Genomic DNA, 22,646 nt, shown 5'->3' on the forward strand with positions numbered 1-22,646 from the left:
GGAAGCACGTTTAAGGAGCCAGAATAGTATTAGATCTGATTCTCCCTGTTTTTTCTGCCCACCAGAATATGAAATACTGTGAGAAGAACAGAAATTTGTTTTTTTCGGTCCCATAAATGGATATCTGAAATAAAATCCCTTGCTTGCAGCCCAGCTAAAAGGCTGTTTATGTTCAAGAGCAGAGAATCCATCCAGAGGGAGATGATAAAACTCTGCAGACCTGATCCTGTACTATCAAGGTAACAGAGACATGACAGTGTAAATGAGCTGCCATAAATAAAATCAGAAGTAGGCCCAATCCCTCTTTTCCTATCCTGGTTTTCTGTTTAGATCCTTTTATCCAAGCATGAGCATATTATAGCCTTGAAAGGTTGCATGGGTGCCCAGATCCACTCTCTCAACAGTTGCAATCACTCTGGTTTTTGCTGGCTCAACAGGCAAAGGCAGATTCTTTTCAGACAAAGTATCTGGATCGCAAAAGAAATCATTGCAAATATTTTAAAGATTTGAGGCCAAATTCTCTTCTCAGTTTCCAGGGGGCTGTCTGCATGTAACTGGGAGGACAGCCTGGCTCTCACTCACAGAGACACTGTGAAAGACACTAGCTGGGGTGTTAACTCTTTTTTTTTTTTTTTTTTTTTTTTTTAATCAGTGGGGATGGCTAATGGCAAGGGGAAGGTTTGGTTACTCATCCTTCCCAAACCCATTCGATCATTTTTTTTGAGAAAACAAAAGATCTTACCTCACCCTTTTGGACTGAGGGCCCTCGATACTCTGCCACGCGCTTTCCATGGGATGAGGATTGGGCCAGGCAAATGCAGATGGAAGGTGGCTGCTCATGAAGTCCTACCTTGCTTGTACTGTTACAATAACTTGGGATAAATCAGGATGACTTGCTGGTGGCGAAACAAGAGTGCTAGGAAGAGAACCTCAGTAGAATATCTTTTAGCTATTGGGGTTTGAAAAAGAACCAGAACATCACTTTAAGGTGGTTTAAATGTATCAGTACAGTATGTACATACCAAGTTCTGGACACAGAGCAACTGCAGGTCAAAAGAGGCAAAAGATACCAGGACTCAGCTATGGACAAGCATGAAAGAAACCTCGATAGAACAGAACTGAATTTTCAACTCTTAACAGGCTCACACTTAATTCACCCAGGGTAATTGTGGGGTGAAGCAGTAGCAGAACCAGACAGTTTTTTATCTAGGCTTTCAGGTGGTGTAAGTCACCCTAGTAGTCAGTGGAGATGACTGTGCTGATTTATACCAGCTGAAGGCCCTTTATCACACAAAGCAAGTAGGCAGATATTCAAATCCTTGTTGAGAACGTGATCTGATTCAACAATTTATTGATCCATACCAGATGTGTTGCAAGCCCCTTCAACTTACCATCAGCTGGCACTGGCAAGTTGCATCCATGAAGTGCACACGTAGTCAGTAGGGTTTTTTAAGTGGCTATCTCCAGGGGAACAACCTGTACAGTAAAGGATACATCCCCAGGATAACTGCTTCAAGGCATTTGATAGGTAATGATTCCCTGGTCATTTCTTTCGCTGTCTCCATTAACCTAAGATAGAAACAAAGATATCTTCAGCCCTTTTGGTCAAAGCAGGCAACAAGAATTAAAGGATCTGCTCTTACTCAACTAGGGACCAAACCACTCTTGTGTCTTACTCATTCATACATTAAGAGTAGGCCTGATTTCCCCCTAACCACCTAGTGTAACCCAACTGATTCATTTAGAGATAGAACTGATTTATAGCAAAGTGGGACACAAAACAAGGCTTTGTTTCAGGGAGCTGGGATAGGATTGCAGCCAATGTCTTAGAGAAACCAGCTGTCTCAAAGCATTACCTCCCAGATATTGTTTCCTTACTGGGGACCAAATCCAGATCTTCTTCCATATGTTCATTAGTACCATCCACCGACTGGAACCAATGAGACTACTCAAAGAGAAAGGCAGTCTTCAATGTGAGGAATTACACTCCGATTCTAAGACTGGGAACTCAACTCACTGGGAAGGACTTTTATGCTATCTGCTTACACTGTATATAGAGCTCCTAGGCATTCCCATAACAGAAACACACACTGATAACATGCATTATTTTTCTACAGTGCCAAAGATATGCAGGGCATTTTGACTGGAAGCCAACTTAGGTTTTTGCTTAGTATGAACAAGGTGACAATTCTGCTTTGCGGGTATGTTTTCAAGATAGATTTTAGACAGAGTCAGCCACCACAGGAGAACTTAAGTTCAAGAGCTGTTTTCCAGCAGAGTCACAACCATGAAGATTAAAAATCTCCTCCTGTGGTCTTCAGCTCATGGGGTGAGCCCAGATGAACATGCATGTGCAGTTTGCAGTGCTTCAAAGCTGTCTGAGGCACCATAAACCACATGTGGAACATGTGCAAGCATTTGCCACATTGTTAATTTGCAGCGTGGTGCCAAAATTTGACATTAAGAGATCCCCATGACAAAAAAAGCCATGGGAAAAAAAGCAGTGTGGCACACGCAGCAGCAGCGTATGCCGCCAGTACCCGAGCCTGGCCATCCAGAGCCGTGCTGTGGCTGCTGGCCAGGCTCTGTGAGGTGAGATCAGTGCTGCCGCTGCCCCAGAAGGCCCCCAGAGCCCTAGGTAAGGCTGCTGGAGACAGCACAAGTGCTGGCCCCAGCCTCCCCTTCCCCACCCAGGACAAGCTGCTTTGCTCAAACCCCACATGCGGGGGCATACGCAGTGGAAAAAAACAGCAGCACAAATTTGTGCCACTGCTATTTTTGCCGCAGCAACTGCACACCCCTGCCTGCACACCCATGGTGTTCATACCATTTCCTATTTGGAAAGTGAGATTCCCACATAGAAATAGTAATAGGATAACACAAAGATGCAGCAAGCCTCGTGGTGACAGGATCAGGCATATATAACCCCTGACCACCACCACACACACTCAGCATGTGCATGTGCATGCTTCAGTGGCTCAGAGCCTCTCCTGGCCAAGGAGCTGGGGGACTGGGACAACCCCCAAGCCCTCACAGTGCAGCCATTTGCAGGGAGCCCCAGTGGAGCTAGGCTACTTGCCCTCCTATGCAGGTTCCCCATGCACTGCTTTTACCACCTCTGACTCCCTCTGTACCAGCACTAGCTAATGAAACTCAAGCTTCAAACATTTGTGACTAGAGACTTAGCCAGGAAGTATCCCTTACAACTAGAAGTAATGGGATGAGCTATGAGATCCTCACACTCAAGTAGTGAGATTTTCAAAACTGTCTAACAGGACTGGACACAATTTCCATGAGAAATTAATGGGAACTGGGCAACCCAATCCTTTTGCAACTCTGAAGACAGCCTGGCAATATATATCTATTTCTCCATCTCCTCTTCACTAACCTGCTCCCCTTCTGGGGACTGCATGAGCACTGTTTAGGGGTGCACAGACACGTTGCAAAGCATTAGTTCTGCAACAACCTGCAACAGGAGTGCAGAGCCTTCATTCCAAAGATAGCTGCTTTTAAACCCAGCCCTCTGTTTAAATGAAGGTTAAGTGCTTGATATGTCTTCCTGTGATGGGGCGGATGGGATGGGTTTGCAGCACTTTTAAAGAGATAACCAGGGACAAACAATCTGATCTCAGTGCAGCTAAGAAAGGGCTATTGTACTGGAGAACAGGCCCGATGCTATCATTCAATAAGTTAGTTCTTTTCTGGATACCCTGGAAAGATGGAGAGAGAAACAGAGCATGGAAGGGGACAGGAAGAGATCCAGGAAAGAGATAAGAGAAAGAAGAAAGTTGTGCCCATTAGAAACTGAAAAGTTTAAATACACACACCCCATGAACAGGAGGGAAGTTGTATTTTGAAAATTCTTTTCTCTAATCCTACCCCTTCCCCCAATCCACCCCACACCAGAGAGGCCAATGAAAATATACATATGCCAAACCACCACACTCCTATTTCTGATATCTTACAGCTTAACCCATTTTAAAGCCTGTGTTCTGAGCAGGAAGTCAGTAACAATGGCATCATGGGCTTCCTGTTAATTGTGCTAATTAATCCATATCCAGTTTACAAGGGAAAAGAATTTTGAATGACAGTCCACTGACGGTCCACTGAATGCAAACTCCACCGACAAATGTGAAGGGTCAAGCTGGATTCTATTCAGCTCACAGAGACTCGCCATCAGTAACACAGATGGTACCAGGGGCACTCAACAGTTCTGATGTTGGGGCAGAACAGAATACCATTCGTCTGGCTCCACAGTACTAGTCAGAGGAACCAATGGTTCTACAGTGTTAGCCAGAGAAACAAGGAAAGGAAGTCCTTTGGACTCCAGGACTACTCACAGCAAAATCTAATGGGGAGAAGGTGCCATTCTTTCAGCACCAGCCCCATCCTGATGGGCCTCAAATATGCCCTACAACACTACTGTGCCAGGGCTTACATGCTTCTATAGGAAGAAACACGATAGCTTTGAATTCTGGACATGAGTTGTAACAGAGACTCATCTCTTTTGTTCTGCCCAACATTAAGCAAATTTAGACAATACAGACACCCTATACAAGTGGTTGTCAACCGGGGGTATTCGTACCCCTAGGGGTACTTAAAAAGGTCATAGGGGTACACAGAACTGATATGGCCGATAATGCGGCCAATAAATGCTGCGTGCGTGCGTGCGCGCAGCTGCAGCGCAGCACAAAGGTGGCCAGAAGCGCAGCACAGCAGCGTGGAGAGCAGCTGGGTCCAGCTAGTAAGTCAGTTGTGAGGGAAGAGGGCAGATGGAGGCCCCAGCGGTGCGGGAGGGAGTGGAGATGGGACAGAGGTAGGGGCTGCCTAGCTGGGGTAGGGCACAGGACTGAGCCGCACGTGGGGGGGGTCAGCTCCCGTCACTGCACACATCTCAGAAGGGCATGGGGGGGTGCATGCTCCTGGATCTGCACGTGGGGCGAGGGCAAGCTGCCACCACAGGCTGGGGCCGGGGCAGCACTGGGTTGTTTCTGGCAAGGGGGTGGGGCCAGGCTGCGCTGGGGCAGGCGGTGGTGGCGCTGGGAGGGGGACTTCAGTGAACTCTGGAATGGCTGCAGCCCCTACTGTAGCCCCCCTCCATGCACTACCACTGCCTGCCCCAGCACAGCACAGCCCAGCCCCAGCCGGGAAGAGCCCAGTGCAGCCCCAGCCCCAGTCCACACCAGCAGCCCGTCCCACCCCACGCACAGATCCAGAGCCACAGGCCCTGCCATGCCCTTGTGGGATGTGTGCAATGTTGGGAGCTGCCCAGCCCCCCATGCGCCCCCAGACAAGCCACTCACGGCTCCTTCCCATGCTCCCCCTGGCTCTGCAGTGCCTGCCTCTGCCCCAGCCCCACTCCCCCCCACAGCAGGGGCCTCAATCTGCCCCCCTCTGCCCCACCCCTTAAAAACAAGAAAAAAAATATAAAGGGGTACATGAGCTGAAACTTTGAGACAGAATGGGTACACTTGTTAAAAAAGGTTGAAAACCCCTGGCCTATGCCCATGACAAGGAGAGCCCCTATCACAATGCCCTGCCCATGAACATCAAATACCAAAAAAGTGCCTTGTCCCCCCTGTTTGACATATGCCCCGGACATACCTACTGCCCCCATTAGGCCTCCCAGGCATGCCTGCTGACATGTGCTTAACAGCTCTCCAATAGCAGCCACATCACTGCTTTAGCATTTGGCATACATGGAACAGAAGTGAGCAGGCAAGGTCTTCTTTCATGGTGCCACTCCCTAGCACAAGTGGAGGCATTATCAGATTAAATATACGTGCCATCATAGTTTACAAACAGATAGGAGTTGCATAGGAGTCAGACAAGATGACACACACATTATGAGCCCAGTGTAACAGTGTCTCCACTGGCTACTGCACTGCATCCCTTATTGCCTACTTTTAAAAATTCAGTGTCATCATTAATTCCAAATGCAAGGCAGCATGGGTCCAATATTAATGCTTCCATGGCTGGGGAACCTTTGCAAATGAATTGACATAAACGAGCGACCAAATTAGTAGAAACTGATCTGTCACGGCAACATTCATATTGTTTAAATACCAAGTCATATTTAGTGTGTGCTCTGTTTACAGTGTATGAACTCATTTGTCTCAAATCACAGTTCTCCAAGACATGGAAAAGCCAGTAAGATCTATTTAAATTCAATCTGTGGGGCGATCAATGGGCTTATTACACAATGAACTTGTGGTCTGCCTCTCACAGTCTTGGGTCTTCTGCATCGGCATCAGAATCATGGAATTACAATAGTCTCTCACAGTGGAAGGCAGAATGGGATTTTAGAGCATTTTACTCTCACCAGTATGAAACTAAGCTAGGACACTAAGTACCAGTTACCATCAAATCGCTGTTCAGTTATATATATGGAGTGAGTTAGCTACTTGGTCCAGTTCACACTGACACATTTCTAGATTAAATCACAGCTGCTTGTAGTTTCATCAGTAAGGCCAGGGACCAATTAGCTAAGGAAAATGAACTATCTATGCTCTGCTACAGATGGTTTCTCCAGCTCAAGGTTGTGACAAACTGCTGAGGTGCTGTGGTAGAACTTGCCCTGAAATTGCCGAGGCCATATCTGGTATATTGTATATATTTCAGGTCACCCACATTCAGGAAAGATAAATTTACATGGGAACAAGTATAAAGAAGGACTGGTAGGTTGATCCCAGGAAAGGAGGGTGTTATATATGAGCAGAGACTAGAAGACCTGGCTTGCTTAGTTCAAAAAAACAAAGACAGCAATCATCTCCTCTGTAAAGAGATCAGGTATAAACACCCCCGAGGGAAAAGAACTATTTAAGCTAAAGGACAATGCTGGCACAAGAGTAAATAGGTATGAAGTAGCCATGAACAAAGTTAGGCAGGAAGTGTGTGAGTGTGTGTGTGTGTCCATGAACAAAGTTAGGCGGGGGGGGGGGGGGGGGGGTGTGTGTGTGTGTGTGTGTGTGTGTGTGTGTGTGTGTGTGTGTGTGTGTGTGTGTGTGTGTGTGTGTGTGAGAGAGAGAGAGAGAGAGAGAGAGAAGTTTTAAGATGGAGTTTGGATGGTTTTATAAAAGGGGTATATGATGTGGTTGCCTGCAATAGCAAGGGACTAGGCTCAAAGGTCTTTTCCAGTCCTATCTTCTTGTAGCTTTGTCTTCAGAAATGTCACTCACATACAACTCATTCCTGTAGAGATAGGTTTCAGAATCCTTGTTAGTACTGCAAAATATCCACTGGATGTTATTTTATTTTGGATTTGCAAAATGTTCTGCAGGGGAAAAAAGTTCATAATTAGAGGTTAATAAAAAATACAAATATTAAGATGTAACAGTCCTATTCTCCCCGAGGCCAATGGGAATCTTTCTGTGACTTCTAACAGGATTTGGGTCAGGTCTTTAAAATTTATTTGTTTTAATTCATCCTATTTGCCTTTCCTGTAATGATCCTTCATTAAATCCAAAAATTCCAGTTCAAAGGCATCTTCTGTAATAGACTAAGAGACGCTCATTCTGACCTCTCTCCTACCAAACAGCTGCATCTGATCCAATGGGAATTTTCCCACCAACTTCAATGTACTTGTCAGATCTATAGCCCCTGGTAGGCAAGGGAGAAGCCTTAGGTTAAGATTCTCTGTACTTCATCCAGCTTCCCTCCTTACTGGAGTACACAATCATAGTGGCCATGTCTACAGGAGATGCTGACTGCGCAGTTGTTAAAGCACAATCATTTAGTGCCTGTATAAACAAGTGCTAAATGACTGTACTGTAAATAACTGCACAGTAACCCGACTTACTGTGCAGTAGTGTCAAACTCCTTTTTGTGACACCACTGTGCTGTAGCCTAATAATATTGCACAGTAGTGTCACATCACAGTTTTTGCCACACAACACTACTGTGCAGTAGTATTGAGCTACTGCGCAGTCAGTGTCTCGTGTAAATGCAGTCTGGTTGACCCTACCTCCCAAACCTGCAAAGCAGATCTTCTCCATGCCGCAGCTGAATCACCAAATACACGAGCCCCACCTCATCAGACTGCCCCACTTATGATTCTCTTCCCTGCAGTTCTATCTCACATAGTGTGTCAATGGGCAAGACTTCTACGTAAAGTAAATAGTTTCATGTCTTTATGCCCTTACTTGGATTATCTCCTATTCCTTGTGTACAAAATGGAAACAGATGGAATTTGGGAGATTTCCTTTAAAGCAAAGGAAGCCCACCCTGGCTAAAATTAGTATGTCATTAGAGAGAAAGAAAGCAAGTAACTTTGAGTGAGAGACAAGAAGCAGATGTTCAAATATCCTTTCCAAGTTATTGTCTTTATACAATGCACACCAAGAGTTCTTTACAATCCCCTTGGGGTTCTTTGAGAATAGGTGTGTTGAAAGAGTGTTTTCTCTTGTTTGGTTAATTAACTCTCATTGGTCTGCTTTTGTCACTCCTTTATTAATTCTTTAATCAATTACCTACTACCCTCTCAGGCACAGAATTTCTCAGTTCTAAGTTCTTTGCAGATCAGTCTCCGTGCTATCATTTCTCCAGACCTTTAGAATCTGACTCAGGCATCTTGTCCATATCTGAGTTTTCACGTTTTGTTTAACTCAAATAAAATGACCAATCACTGACTCTACAGTTACAAGTCACCCTCAGCCATGTGTCTCAGGCCAGATGTGTGTTGACTTGGGCTCAGACAGAAGAGCAGCCCCACACTGTAATTCATAATGCTTTGTAGGAAGCAGTCTGAGTTACAATGTTCCCCGGGGCCAAACAGAAGTTCACTGTTGGGTCCAGGGGAAATTCACTGTGGTTGGGGAATCCTGCTGCTGGAGATAAGCCGGTTTCCCCTAGCAACGACCCCTCCTTCCTTCCAGCCTGGCTCTGGTTTCAATAGGGTGAAAAGGAAGTGGAGGAAGTTCAGTTTGGGGGGTTTTCAGCAAGCGCTGGAAGGTGGGGTTGGTGGATTGGAGCCCCACCATTTTGGGGGGCTCTATTCCACCCACCCCACCCTCCAGCGCCAGCTGAAAAAATCCCAGACTGAACCCCCTCTACTCCCTTTCCCCACTCCCATTCTGAAAACAGCTTCAAGGCTGGGACACAGACAGACACAAGTTACTGAAGATGCTATGTTTTGAAATGTCTTCATCTGAACCCTCATGTGTGGGATTGGGCCCTTTTAAAGCACTTTGCAGCCATGCACTTCTGTTTGGTCACACCTGTAGAGTGCTTTCAGGGCCAGATTGAAGGAAAACTGTCACGTCTGTCTACACCTCTTGTTGTGGTTCATGTTAGTGTCATAGAACAGTGCTTTTCAACTGGTGGTGTGCCGCAAAGGCCTCCCTGGTGTGCCATGAGTATTTTGGAATAATGAAAAGAAAGTTCTCCAGCTGCCTAGCACTGAGGAGTAAGCCACATCAGTGAGATATTCACAAAAGACTTGTGCATGTGTTGGCTGTGGGAGAGGCACAGTTCGCAAGGCTCTGAACAGCTGCACCACAGAATTGTGCTGCGGCGACAAGCTACAATGAGCTCATAAGTATGGGGGTGGGAAATACCTTAACCGGTGTGTTGTGGAAAATTTTTATTAATGTAAGTGTGCCTTGTGCTCAAAAAGGTTGGGAAACACTGTCCTAGAACAATAGATTTTTTGAGTCTCTCAACCTTCGTTTACAGTTGTATTAATTAAAGGCTATGACACAATCAAGTACTCAAAAGCAGTTATGGGATTTATTTTTAAAAGTAAAAGCCGTATGTGGCCACTGACTTCTCCATAGAAAGGCTTTTTCTCTTCACACACGGGACTAGATACACCAGGTTAGAGTATGTTTATACCAATACAGCATCCACACTAGGGGGTTGTATTATTGTGACTATCCAGTTCACACATAGTTAAAGTGATGCAATTGTCTGGTATAGAAGAGCTTTTGAGAATGGCCTGTGCTGCTGGTTAAGTGTAGAGGTACCCAAACTGGCTTTAAACAAGCTGGTTCAGGCACCAGTAACAGTGCAGCCACAGCTCTGACACTAAAACTTGCCTGAGGTGTAGGATAAATATAAGCTCATGCTGAGCTCTGTGCTGCTGTGCTAACCTGTTACTAATACTGAAGCCAGAGCATTTAAAGACAGCCCAGGTATCTGTAAGATACTATGACAATGGCATGCTCATACCATAAGTCTACACTGGCCTTACTTTTGCAGTAGAGAAATAGCAGCATACAATGCTTGTAAAGTGTGATTCCTGAAGATTCTTGCACTTCTTACTCCACACGCTGACCCACATAGCTGGACTGTACTACAGAACTAGGCCTGGATGCTTTTGAAACTTTTATTTCTAGTCTAGACAAACCCACAGGGTGTCTGGCTGTCTAAGTGAAAGCCGTCAGGCAGAGAGTTATCCTTAACAGAGTTTTTAAATATTGCATCATATCAAGCCTGTCTCCCTTAACAGCAAGTGTCACTTATATAGATAATTCATGCTCTCCTTCCTAGGGCTGAGCTATGAATTGTTATTCTCTCCTGAATCAGACTGATACAGATGATAAATCCCTGTCCTGTCTAGGCCTCCCTTCCACAGTGGACAAGACATACTACACGCCGTTATTGATGTTCAGTATCTCTGTAGTTTCTAACATACCACACTGTGAGTTCAAAGACCTAGGTCCAGTTCCTGACTATGCCACACTTTATAGTAACACACAAATCACTCAATCCACTTGTGTCTCCATTTTCCAGCAGCAAACCAGAGACCAGACTTTCTTCAACTTTTTGTGTCTTGCATAAACAAAATAAGGCTACAGCAGGACGTGTCCCTGCCCAGCCAAATGCACACAAGTAAGAATGAATACCTTTCATTGGCTGAGGGAGCCTGCCATGGGGCTGATTACCACTGAACAGCAGCAGATAGGCTGTTTTTCAGCTATTGTAAAAAAGTAAAGCTCGCCACTTACTAAACAACAACCTTTAGGTGGAAGTGTGGGGGGGAATTCCCCTCTACTCCCATGTAGCAGTAAAGCAGAGCAAGCCTTGGAAGATCCATGCCTTGCAGGCAGAAGCCCATGCAGTGGCGGCACCCTGACCCCCATGCCCAGCTGTAGGGGCAGGCACCCAGTATGGCTATGCCCACAGCCCCTAGGGCAGAGGGTACTTACCTGCTCTGCTCTGGGCAGGGCTTTTAAACTCCCTGCCAAAGCAGAGAATTGAACAACCTGATTCACTGCCCCTGGAAACACGTGGGACTTCCAGAGTGTTTCTGGGGCTCTGCTGTCTTTCTTGTCCAATTTTAAGTCTTTTTTTTTTTTTTTTCCCACTTTTTCCACACCCTCCCTGTCCTCTGTGGTTTCAGGTCATTTCCAGCCAAATCGCAGCTTTCCTGGGCTTCGGGGAAATGCTAAATTTTGGACTTTATCCTAAAATCCCCTGAAGCTCAAATTACAGTGGTCGCTCTCCACTACAGAAAGGTTGGAACAAACTTTGGGTAACTTTCTAGAGCAAGAGTAGGCAACGTTTTTTGGCCGTAGCGCTGAAAAAAAACACAATGTCTACCTTGGAAGGTGCCGGAGTGCCAACATGCTGGAGCCTGGAGCAGCTGTTTGCAGCCGGCCCACGGAGCCCGGCCTGCTTGCAGCAGGGCTTGCAGCCTCCCAGCTGCCTGCTGGGAGCAGCCTGGGCTCCGTGGCTGGCATCACCTGCTTAGAGCTCAAGCTGGCGGTGGTGTACTGAGCAAAATGGCTTTGCGTGCCGGGGGTTGCTGACCCCTGTTCTAGAGAGACAGACTTGCAAGGCCAGATTGCATGTTCTCCTCATGCAAATAAGAAAGCACTGATCTTAGGTGTTTGACTATAGTTACACAAATAAAGCAATTAAAACTCAGTACCATAAGGAATAGCACTCATTGTTAAGAGTCCAACCCTAACTGATAACATCTGAGGCCATCCTACTTAAACAGTTGTTAAGCATATACTGTATCACAAATTCTTCACTTAGCTGACCAGGGGGTCTTCACTTAGCCGAGAAGAGACAGGAGTGCACGATAAAGTAAGCTCCCTTTGTCCCAATTTGGAGATAAAGGCTTTGCCACAATGCAGCTCCTAATGTACTACAGCCATGGTAATTCAAATGGGTCTCTTCACAAAGGGGTCCCAATCTAAGGTTAGGCCTTTACCTCCAACCTAATCCCAATAATTTATAAAACAATTCATCCTACTATGGAGTTTTTGAACAAAGAACAAAAAACTCAGCTGTATGTGGGGAATTCGGTTCTAAACTGCAACTTCAGCAGAAATCCTAGAAAAAAAGTACAAAATTAGTCCTAGCTATGCTCCTGAACAGTCCTGAACACCCCCAGGGAGCTTTTGCAGTTCTGCTTTGTGATTTCAGTAATCAAAAAAAACCACAAACTTTTCATTTGAGCCTACAGCCTCAGGAAGTGTCCCTGAAAAGAAGGGAATTTGGCAGGCAGCATTTGCAACAAAATGGAAACCTTCACCTTGGCCAGTACCCCTTGATTTTGTTTTTTTATTATTATTTTCTTTTTTCCAGTGTACTGACCCTGATTTTGCAAAGTGCTGGGCAACCTCTGATATTTTTTTAAAAAAGTCCTCAAGCATGTACTTGTTCTATTGAATAAGGATAAACTTGCATACTGCTTACATGGCATGCTGAATGGGAGCCTATTCCCTGGCTTCAAGTTTCACTAACAGCTGCATAGGGCAGCTGGAAAACGCAAAGCCAACCAAGACACTTTTCCTTACGATAAATAAGAAAAATTCCAGTTTACAATCATAATTCTTAACACTCATTTGCTAACAATAACAAAGCAATTCCAGAGCAAGCAGGGTTTCCCAGTGTCAGTCATAATCATTCTAGAAGCTATCTGCATTGAAAAACCCAGAGCCCCTAGTTGATTTAAATCTGTGTAGTTCCACTCATTTCAATTTACGCTACCTGATGATCTGACTCATACAGTTTCTTGTATCAGAGTACGTTAGACCAATGTAGAAAGATGAGTTTTATTCCCAGTTTACAGAAACTCAGGTATAAAGTTGCCATGGTCAATATTTTCAAAGATGGGTATATGAAGATAAAAACCTAAATCCATATACAGGGCATGTCTACATGAGATGCTTTACTGCAGCAGAGCTAATTACTGTGCACTAAGAATCCACGTCTACACGTGCAGACACTTTCTGCACAGTAATTGGTTTATCTCCCAGCCTGAGCTCCACAGTCACAAAGCTTGGGCTGGGAGACTCTTATTTCCCAGTGCCAGCTCCACAACCATGGAACTGGCGCTGGGAGATAAGGATCTCCCAGCACTGGCCCCAGACCACGGAGCTAGTATTTGGAGATAAGGACCTTCCAGAGCCAACCCTGCAACTGTGGAGCTGGCACTGGAAGATAAGGATCTCCCAGCCCTCTGCTCCCAGATCGGATGAGCAGGGGGTTTGGAGCTCCCTGCTGCTGGGGCAAGGGGACCTAGTCCCTGCCCTGGCTTCTGTGGCAGAGCTCACCCTGGCAGCAGGCAGCTCCAGGAGCAGGAAGAGATCTCCCGCTTCCTGGTAGATGACTGACCAGGAGCAGATTTACTCCCAGTCAATCGTCTACATGAGCGTCACTGCGCTGTTACAAGTCAAATGTAAATTCACTACTTGCATTTGCAGGTAGCAAGTTTACTCACAATTAGTGAGGTTTACTGTGTAGTAAGCACGTGCATGAGTAGCTGCACATGCTTAGTTCACAGTAAACTATGCTACTGCGCAGTTAAGCATCTCTTGTAGACATGCCCAATGAGATCAAACAAGTCACGATGCTAGCTAGAGGTTTGAACCGTTCATCACCTGCCTCTTTTAGTTCTTTCATCATGCTATAATTATCAAAATTACCCTTTACTAAATATTCATTTTAGTTGTTTTCTGAGTAACCTGAGGATCAAATGCACCTCACAGGACCCCAAAATACAGCCAAAAATGGATCAAAACCTTAAGCAATGATTGATGGTGAAGCTCAAACAAAAAAAACACTTCTATTTATCTGTCAAGAAAGAGATCGACATAAGCAAACACGATTGCATGGGGAGTTCAAATTTTGTTAAAATGATGCAGTTTACATGCAGATCTGTGGCAAACCATTGCTTTTGGCAATTTGTCAACCATGTTATTGGATGTCACAAAGTGCAAGAGCATTAGATAAGAAATGTCTGTATAGGAGACAGACAGACAAAGATCTATCTACATGGGTAATTACATTCATCTAAAATTACTCCTGCAACATAAAATGTAATGCTTTATCATTCAGTTTCTGCCCTAAACTCCTGGGTAGTACTGCTGGATCCTGCTACATAGCTGCCACACATGGTGCAATTCTTATATAAAACAGGTCCCAATTCTCCACTCCGTTATGCTTTGTGTAGATGTTTAAACCTCTTCCAATGACTGCTAAGTGTAAAATGCACTCAAAAGTCTGTGCCTGCTGCATGCACAGAAGTAAGCGATCTGGGAATCAAGGCCACAGCTTGGAAGGGTCTTTTGTTATTCTTCAGGAAGTAAAGCTTGCATTCAAATAGTGCCTGTTAGTCCTGGAATAGTCTGTATACCGTCAGCTTTCTGCCACTGGAAGGTAATGCAATAAGCAAGCTGTACGCAGAAAAAGCACATTGGTCTTCTAAGCACAATCCACAACAGACCTGTAATACTTGCCTTTTCAAGTGTAAAAGCAAGTAAAAATCCCTCAACTAAATCCCTTGCCAAACCCTAGTTAGATCTTCTCAATGTCTGATGCTAGGAGCCCCCCCCCAAAATTAAAAGACCTTCCACTCCAGTTCTTTCAGTCAGTAAACAAAGGAACCTAGCAGAAAAGCACTAAGTGGGGTGGATCAGTCTGTATCAAATGTTTGGCTTTCCATATGTTTTCTGGCTGTCTGGCAGTAAGCCCTTGTCCATGCACGTTTCCAGGAACAGCCCCAGTGGGTGGCATACACCAGCTCCTTGGATGTCTTTGAGGACCAATGGGTGCGGCCTGCAGGGGCTCTGCTAGGTGTCCCCCTCAGGCACACTTATTTTCACGTTTTGACCCACACAACACTCCTACCTTGTTTCTTTCATTAGTTGTCCCATTCGTCCATTAGCCCCCACAAAAAGGGGCTACTAGTTAGCCAGGTGGGCCTTGCCCATGGTAATCAGATGGACAAACAGACCAGCAGTAAGCAAAGACCTTCTTAGTGATGTCAGGGAGAACAGCAGTTCATAGAGTCTGGCCCCAGCAACCAGCGTTCTGTGCCACGGCTGCAGCAGCAGCAGTCACTGCCCTTGCAAGGAAGGATGAACAGAGGCATCCTCCAGAGCCTATGCAATGGAGCCCTTTGCTGGTGGTGGGAGGGGGCATGCAGTGTCTCTTGTCGAATACAGAAGGGGCTGAGTCCTAACTGCCAGTGTGGCAGGCATGTGCAATCCTCCCAGAAAGGTGAGGTACATACAAGTTAAGGGAGATGGGGGCAAGGTGTGAGAGACAGACAGCAGGAGAAGCTCAGGAGACACTGAAGGAATCCACATGTCAAAGACTAGAGGAACAACCACCCTGAGCAAAAGCCTGTGACTAGAAGAATGGGGGAGGGAAGAAGGGGGTAGGTGTGGAAAGAGAACACACAAGATATAAAGAGGAGTCACTTTGAGTTGGTACTAAAACTCCTGGAGACTCTTCACAGTTTCCTCTGAAAAAGCCACACTCACCATCTCAAAATACCACCCTCACCATCACAAACTTCAGTAAGTTCATTACTCTACTTAACCTCTTATCCCTTTACATAAGCTACTCTGCTTGGAACATGTTAAAGGACCACATTGGGATTTAAGAAACTATCATCCACTTATCCCAGGTGCTCCCATCACACTGGCAAGAACCGTTCTGCCCTGAAAAAATAACCCCAGGGTAAACTGATGCAACACCCACTGACTTCACATTGACTTCAATGGGATTTACACTAGTTTACACTAGAGTCCTTGACTAGTAAAAGGATTTCATATTCAGCATGGAGATACTAGTGAGTCTCCAATGCAAGCTCAACTCAGGACAGATATTTGTGACTACATGTAGAGTGAAGTGCAGCAGACATAAAAACAAAGGACCAGATCTTTGGCTGATGACTTCACTGAAGTATGTGTGTTTGTCAGCCAATAAACTAGACATCTTTTGCTTAGATGTCTAGCAAAAGGACTTGCAGGCCACCTTGATCATAAGAGAATTAAACAAACCTGCAGGTAGGAGATGCCACTTACCCACTTAGAGGTCTTGTTTTTCTAATTTCGAAGAACTGAGTTCCTGTGTGATTGTATCTGGATTTTGTTAGTTAAAGTAGAGCTACTTTTTTAAAAAGTTAAATAATGTAACAGTATGCAAAGGTGTGCAAAGTCTCTTTTCATGTCCAGTCATAATTTCCTTTGGAAACATAAAACAGGCACTAAAAGCCATTAACTCTCATGACAGAGATGAAATTACATATTTTATGGATGAAATTAAGTTTATTTCCCAACTGTCCTGGTATGACAACTATTAACTGGAATTACACAGAGAGATTCAAGCAAATAAGGCTGTTGAACCTGATCCAATTATTACTTTTCTGGTGCCCCAAGAACCATTCCCCTCCTCTTCTATCAAAATGTAGGGAAAAATAAAAAGCAGTCATAGGCACAAGAAATAAAGTTTATAAGTCTACCCTAAACTATCACCTTGTGTTTAAAGCAACTTATGCAAAGATCCTTGATGCAAAGAATTGGTCTATTCTGTAAGTTCCCCTGTATACATGCAGATGAGTTATTAGTTTATATTTGGAAACTATAAATCATTCTCTGCTATGGAAAGACCCATGATGGAGTAAATAGCGCAAAAATGAGAGCATCTGGTAACAATATGGGGAGATGTGCCATCAGCTCATTGTACACCTCATGCTAGAGGCAACAGAAACTAAAACATGAGGATTTTTTGACTAAACAAACCTCTGACTCACAGCATCAAGAGCCAACATTTTCAGAACAAGTGACATCAGTTAGTTGAGAGTGCTCAGTGCCTTTGAAAAAGTTAGGTGCTGGAGGCAAAACAGAACCCAAGATCTGGTCTGATCTCATCTGCATTTCTTCTGTTTGGAGTATGCTGTGTGAAGTGACAGTGCCATTCCAACCCTCAACAAGAAACCAAAACCCTGAATCTCAGCCCTAGCAGATTTTAAAACTTGCTTGGACCTGGATCCAAAATTGACTCTTACACTCATTTCTCCCACCTGTCAGAGCACAGTTAGGAAAAACTGCCCTAAGTAGAGTTATGTGCCCTGTTAAATTAATACTCTCAGATGTGGGTATCACATTGTGCTCTAGCCTCCCGTTCTGCGTTATGCCACTTCTCTCTTCAACGCACATGCCAATAAGTTGTTCATAGAACCTGGGTAGCAACCATGCAGGAAAGAATGAAGAAATGTTCTGTCCGAGACTAGCTGTCTGTACCACAGACTGGCCCCATCACCCTGTCATGGGTTCAAGCGCAGCTGCAGGATCTGCTGGTGCTTTGATCTCAGCTGGTATTGGCCAAACCCTCTGGCTATTTTTGAATGCTTTTCTAGTTGCCATTAATCTCCCTCCCCAGATCCTCCCCAGCAGCTTGCACCCATTGGTTGCCATATTCAGCTTTCTTGGTGTCACAGAAAAATGAGAAACTTAAAAAAGAGAGTTGGACTGGCAAATGGAGAAAGACGAAAGAAGTTAACTCAATATTAAGGCTAGCGATTGCACACACCATCACTCCGTATGCATGCAGTGAATATACAGTAAGTGCTCCTGGTGGGGAGGGAGGGGAAAGACATGCATGGAGAGCTCTGACTGGACTCTCAGACATGGGGAAATTTAGAAGTGGGACTCCCCTCCCATCCCCTGCTCTTGCACTCTAAGCGTACAATTTCAGCCTCACTCTGAAAACTGGTTTGGAGAAGGTCAGGGCACTGCCCTTGTGCTAGGGCAGGAAAATTCTTCCTGTAGTGAGAAGGGGCAATTACCCAACTGAAGAAAGCATCACATTCAGTGTGGAAAAAAACCTTTTAGTCATAGGTGGAAGGAGAAGAAAAGTTTGCAATGGGTACATGAACTGAAAGTACTTTACTGTCCTGCTGTCAGGATATGATGCAATGCACAAATCCAAGCTCCATGAACTCTAACCATAATCACTACACATACTAATCTTAAAATGAATAGGTCTATTAACATATTACTTCAAGTAAATGCTTTTCAGTGTCAGCTAAAGCTAATTACACAGCCTAAACTATCAGCAATGTGGTGCTCAACACTAAGGTGGTCTCATATATCTTTGTGAGCACTGGAAAACTGGAGAGTGAATAATTCCCTCCCAAATTATCTTTTGCCCTTGGGACAGGCCCATGTTTCAACAAGTTACCCCATCAATTCACTAAGCACGTGATACAGAACATGATGACTCGGCCTTCTATCTTAAGGCCCATTTCAAGAAGGATACTGCAGCATCTTCATATAGTTCTGTATTGCCTGCAGCCATTCCGGGACAGACATGGAGAGCTTGTAGTTTGGCACTGGTGGCACTGAGGGCTGAACACAAAGAAAGATAAAAAGATGCTGTAAGTTATTTCTTCCAGAAAAGCAGCTAGAACAACTTGCATTTAGTGTGATACAATACAGAAATTAGACACCCCACCCCCCAAGATAGATGCAAGCAATCCCATAAAAGTTGATTCCGATTCTACTTTTACAACATGGACAGTACCTTCCTTCAGGGCAACTGCCAGACTTTACATTGGAACAACTGAGGTCAATAGGAGTCCCAGTGGGATAACAAACACAAGAAATTTTCAGGTCCTTGAACATCATCCCAGCCAGAGAAAGATTCTGGCACGTACATCCAAAGCTTTCCATTTTTATACTAGAAAAGCCAATTTAGCTCAGATAAAAGGAATCTCACTGCTGGCTTTGTTCCAGGCTTCAGAGCATTAATTTCAGTTCTAATCTTTGCTTTTATCTATATTGAGAAAGGGATAAACGGAGACAAAAATTCAGAAAGAGATAAATGATGCCTTTTATTATGACTATATACATTTTCTGTCTGCTGTGGTTTACTCGTGTGGGGGTCAGCAGTGTGCCTCACTGGATACTAAGTCTACTGTTAAGTGTGATGCTCAAGTATTTTCATCAGGCAGTTCAGCTTTTTCCACACTGCTCTACTGCGTTAGCACTGTCACCATGCTCCCATCTTCGCCACTTGTGAAGGACAAGCCCCAAGCAACTCCATTGTGAAGAAGGGCAAATGATAACCTGAAGATCACATAGGGCCAGATTTTTAGAGGTATTAAAGATAGAGATAATTGTATGAGTGCTTTTGGAAAACCTATACCATCTATTTACATCTTTAAATGCCTAAATATCTTTTTAACAACATGGCCCCCACTTTATGCATGCCTCCCACATTAGATGGCCTGTGTAGTGTAATTCTGGAGAAAGCAGGCTAGAAAGGAGGAAGAAGAGACAGAGGTTTGCCTTGACATCCAGGCAGCTAGCCTATATGATGGAGTCTTGTAGAGAGTCGATTCACCCCTGCAAAAGCCCTTGAGTCAGAAGGAACAGATGTCACTGATCTGTTGAATGTATGTTCAATAGCTTTTATTTTGGGTCAACAAAACTGAAGGTCTTCTGTTTGCATACATGCATCCCTACTTGAAGCCTATAGCAACAAAGACTCTTTTAGTCTGGGCAGGCCCCCAATCCATGACTATCACAGCAAAATAGGTTTAGATTGAATATCAGGGGAAACTTCACTGTTAGCAGAATGAGACAGTGGAATAGAAGCCTAGGAAAGTTGTGGACTCTCCATCATTGGAGTTATCCGAGAGGCTGGACAGGCACTGGGCAAGGATGATCCAGGCATAGCCATGCCTATGTTCTATTATGAGTGTAGCCCATGCTTCTGGGCTTTGTTGGTTGCCACACGGGGCAGGGAGGGAATTTTTCGCCTCCTGTTGCTATGTGTCAGGGTTGGTTTGGGTTTTTTTAAGCTTTCCTCAGAAGCACTGGGTGTTGGCTGCAGCCAAGGCTGGGGATTTTGACTGGGGTGTGCCCATACTCCTGCTGGGTCTTACACCCGGAAGTTCTTGGCTAGAGGGTCTTGCCCTTCCACTCAGAGTCAGACCAGGGTCAGGAAGGGATTTTCGCTCATAGTCAAACTGGTACAGATTGTGGGGGTTTTGCCTTCCTCTGTAGAGGGGGAAGGTGGGGAGGAGTTAACCCTCTTTCTTGGATCTCTTGAGAGGTTTTTTTTTTTTACCAACCTTTGCAGCTGCTGGACATTGGCCATCATTGTCCCCTTGCTTTACATGTGGCAGATTAGCATGTTATGTCTTGTGTGTCAGGGTTGACTGTAGTTTTGCTAAGAGGTTAGAAAATGGATTTGTATAGGAAGGTTTGGATAGGGTTGATCCTGCCTCAGGCAGGGGACTGGACTAAGATGACTCTTCCAGCCCTACTTCTCCATGATTATTGTCAGCCTAAAACTCCCACAGGACATTACTGCCACTGTTTCTATGTCAGCATTTGAGAGTTTGTTTTTTCACCCATCACTGTTCATTCTTTGATGCTAGTGGCTAATGAAATAACATGATACAAGAAATGAAAACAACAAAACAGCTGTTACTACTTCCCTAACCATTATGAAAGCCAGACACCAATAGTCCCTGAATTATAGACACAAAAACCTGCTGAAGGGAAAGCACTTAAACTAAGGCAACAGCATCAGTAAGAGCAGAACAGTTTATTTAAACTGTTAGGCCAACATTTTTAAATGCAGCTACTGTTTTTGAGCTTCTCTGAGTGCCCATGTTGAGACATTTTTAAAAAGGCTTAGCTTTCAGCTGGTGGATAACTAGCACTTTAAGATGTCTCAGGTTAGAAAAAAAAACAGATTTTACATTTTTTTTTTTTAATATTTCTGGCTTGACTTAATTCTGCCTTTCTATGGAATTCCACGGAAAGAACTACAGTGGTAAGAGTATTAGAGTATTTTGGGAACTTCAGTAACGTGTCTGAAGGAAGAATTAGACTTTATGAGTTACCTTTTCAGACCCCGTGATGATGAAATAGTTTTACATCACTTCCCAAAATCCTGAGTAGCTTTTGAACACACTCCCATAAAATATGGCTGGATGTACTCTACTGCAACTCTATCTAATTCTAATCTCCATTTCTTAACTTTAGGTACATTTGAATGTTGTACCAAGCAGGTAACAAACCTGCCCTACAAGAAGACGCTGCTTGTTTTTAACAATTGAATCAACACAGACAAGCCAATTCATACGTCCACATTTGGGGTATTAATAAGTACAATATTCCAAAAAAATGGGTGAAACCCACTGCAATGTCAACATTTTCAGTGAGTTCAATAAAACCAGGGATTCAGCCCCAGGTGTCTTCAGACAAGTTAGCCCCACACTCTCAGTTGAGACAATTACAATAGATAGCCAGATGTACAATAGCTCTTCTTTGGAAAAGGAAAGTTATCCCAGCATTAATGGCATTAAGAAACAAAAATAAATGAGATAATTTCAAAGGGAAAAAACCAACAAAATAGTTTTGCATCAGAATTAAGATGTTATGACACATGGTTGCCATTGTGGGAATCCAAACAGGACTAAGTACATAGCTAAGAAAAGGCTGACCAACTCCATGCTGGTCATTAATGGTAACAAATGAAGATTATGAAAATGATGTAATACATATACGAAAACTCCAAATATTTTAATACTAAATAGGTTTTTAGGAAAGAAAAAGGTTTTTTAGAGCCTTAATATGGCAACAAAAAATATTGCTCTGAATTACTTTCAAAGTCCCGTTATAAGGTTTACATTTGGATGCAAATATTCTCTTGTTGTTCTAGAGTGTGATGCTACCATATATAGACCAGATAGTATCAAAGCTACAGGGACTGCAAAAGGCAAGTAGAGGATGATGGGTGGCTAGGAAGATGGATTTGTCACATCCTTTTAGGTTTAATCATTTATACACCATTAGTACAGGAGTAAGACTATTCCTTCAAACAGCTCTCTCTGTTGGGTAAAATATTCACTTAGCCTAACTGCTCCCAAGGGTAAAACTTCCTTTGCCACTCATGAAGCAGAATTAGATTAGTGCTAAGCACCTTCAAGAATCCCACCCTGTGTTTGGACAGCATCTAATACAGGGGTGGGCAAAATGCAGCCCGCAGGCCAGATGCAGCCCACCAGGCCATTCTATCCAGCCCACAGGGCCCCTAAAAAATTTAGAAAATTAATAGTTATCTGCCCCTGGCTGCCTGTCATGAGGCCCTTGATGGCTTGCCAAAACTCAGCAAGCGGCCCTCCGCCCGAAATAATTGCCCGCCCCTGATCTAATACAATAGGGCCACGAATTCCGACTGGGTTGCGGGATACAACAGGATGTAGCATGACTTAAAAAATAACTACGTTTTACATGTTGTAGCCAATTTGTACTTCTATTTCTCTCTGTTTGCATGCATCAAACGTACAGGTATAATATGCACCATATTATATATATATAATATATATATATATATATATATATATATATATATATATATATAGGGAGGGGAAGGGAGGGGCC

At 44.2% G+C, this 22,646-nt stretch overlaps 1 protein-coding gene across 1 annotated transcript in view; it reads right to left on the reverse strand.

Moving 5' to 3' along the window:
• Positions 1-22,646, reverse strand: part of VASH2 (vasohibin 2) — a 78,121-nt gene that overhangs the window by 39,356 nt on the left and 16,119 nt on the right. Inside the window, exons 3-5 of the mRNA XM_006268121.4 lie at positions 18,505-18,593; positions 16,269-16,325; positions 1,495-1,569 (exon numbers count right to left, since the gene is read on the reverse strand). Coding sequence (XP_006268183.1) covers positions 1,495-1,569; positions 16,269-16,325; positions 18,505-18,593 — 221 coding nt within the window. The remainder of the gene's footprint in view (positions 1-1,494; positions 1,570-16,268; positions 16,326-18,504; positions 18,594-22,646) is intronic.

This window comes from Alligator mississippiensis, chromosome 1, assembly GCF_030867095.1.
Source record: "Alligator mississippiensis isolate rAllMis1 chromosome 1, rAllMis1, whole genome shotgun sequence".
Classification (NCBI taxonomy): domain Eukaryota; kingdom Metazoa; phylum Chordata; order Crocodylia; family Alligatoridae; genus Alligator; species Alligator mississippiensis.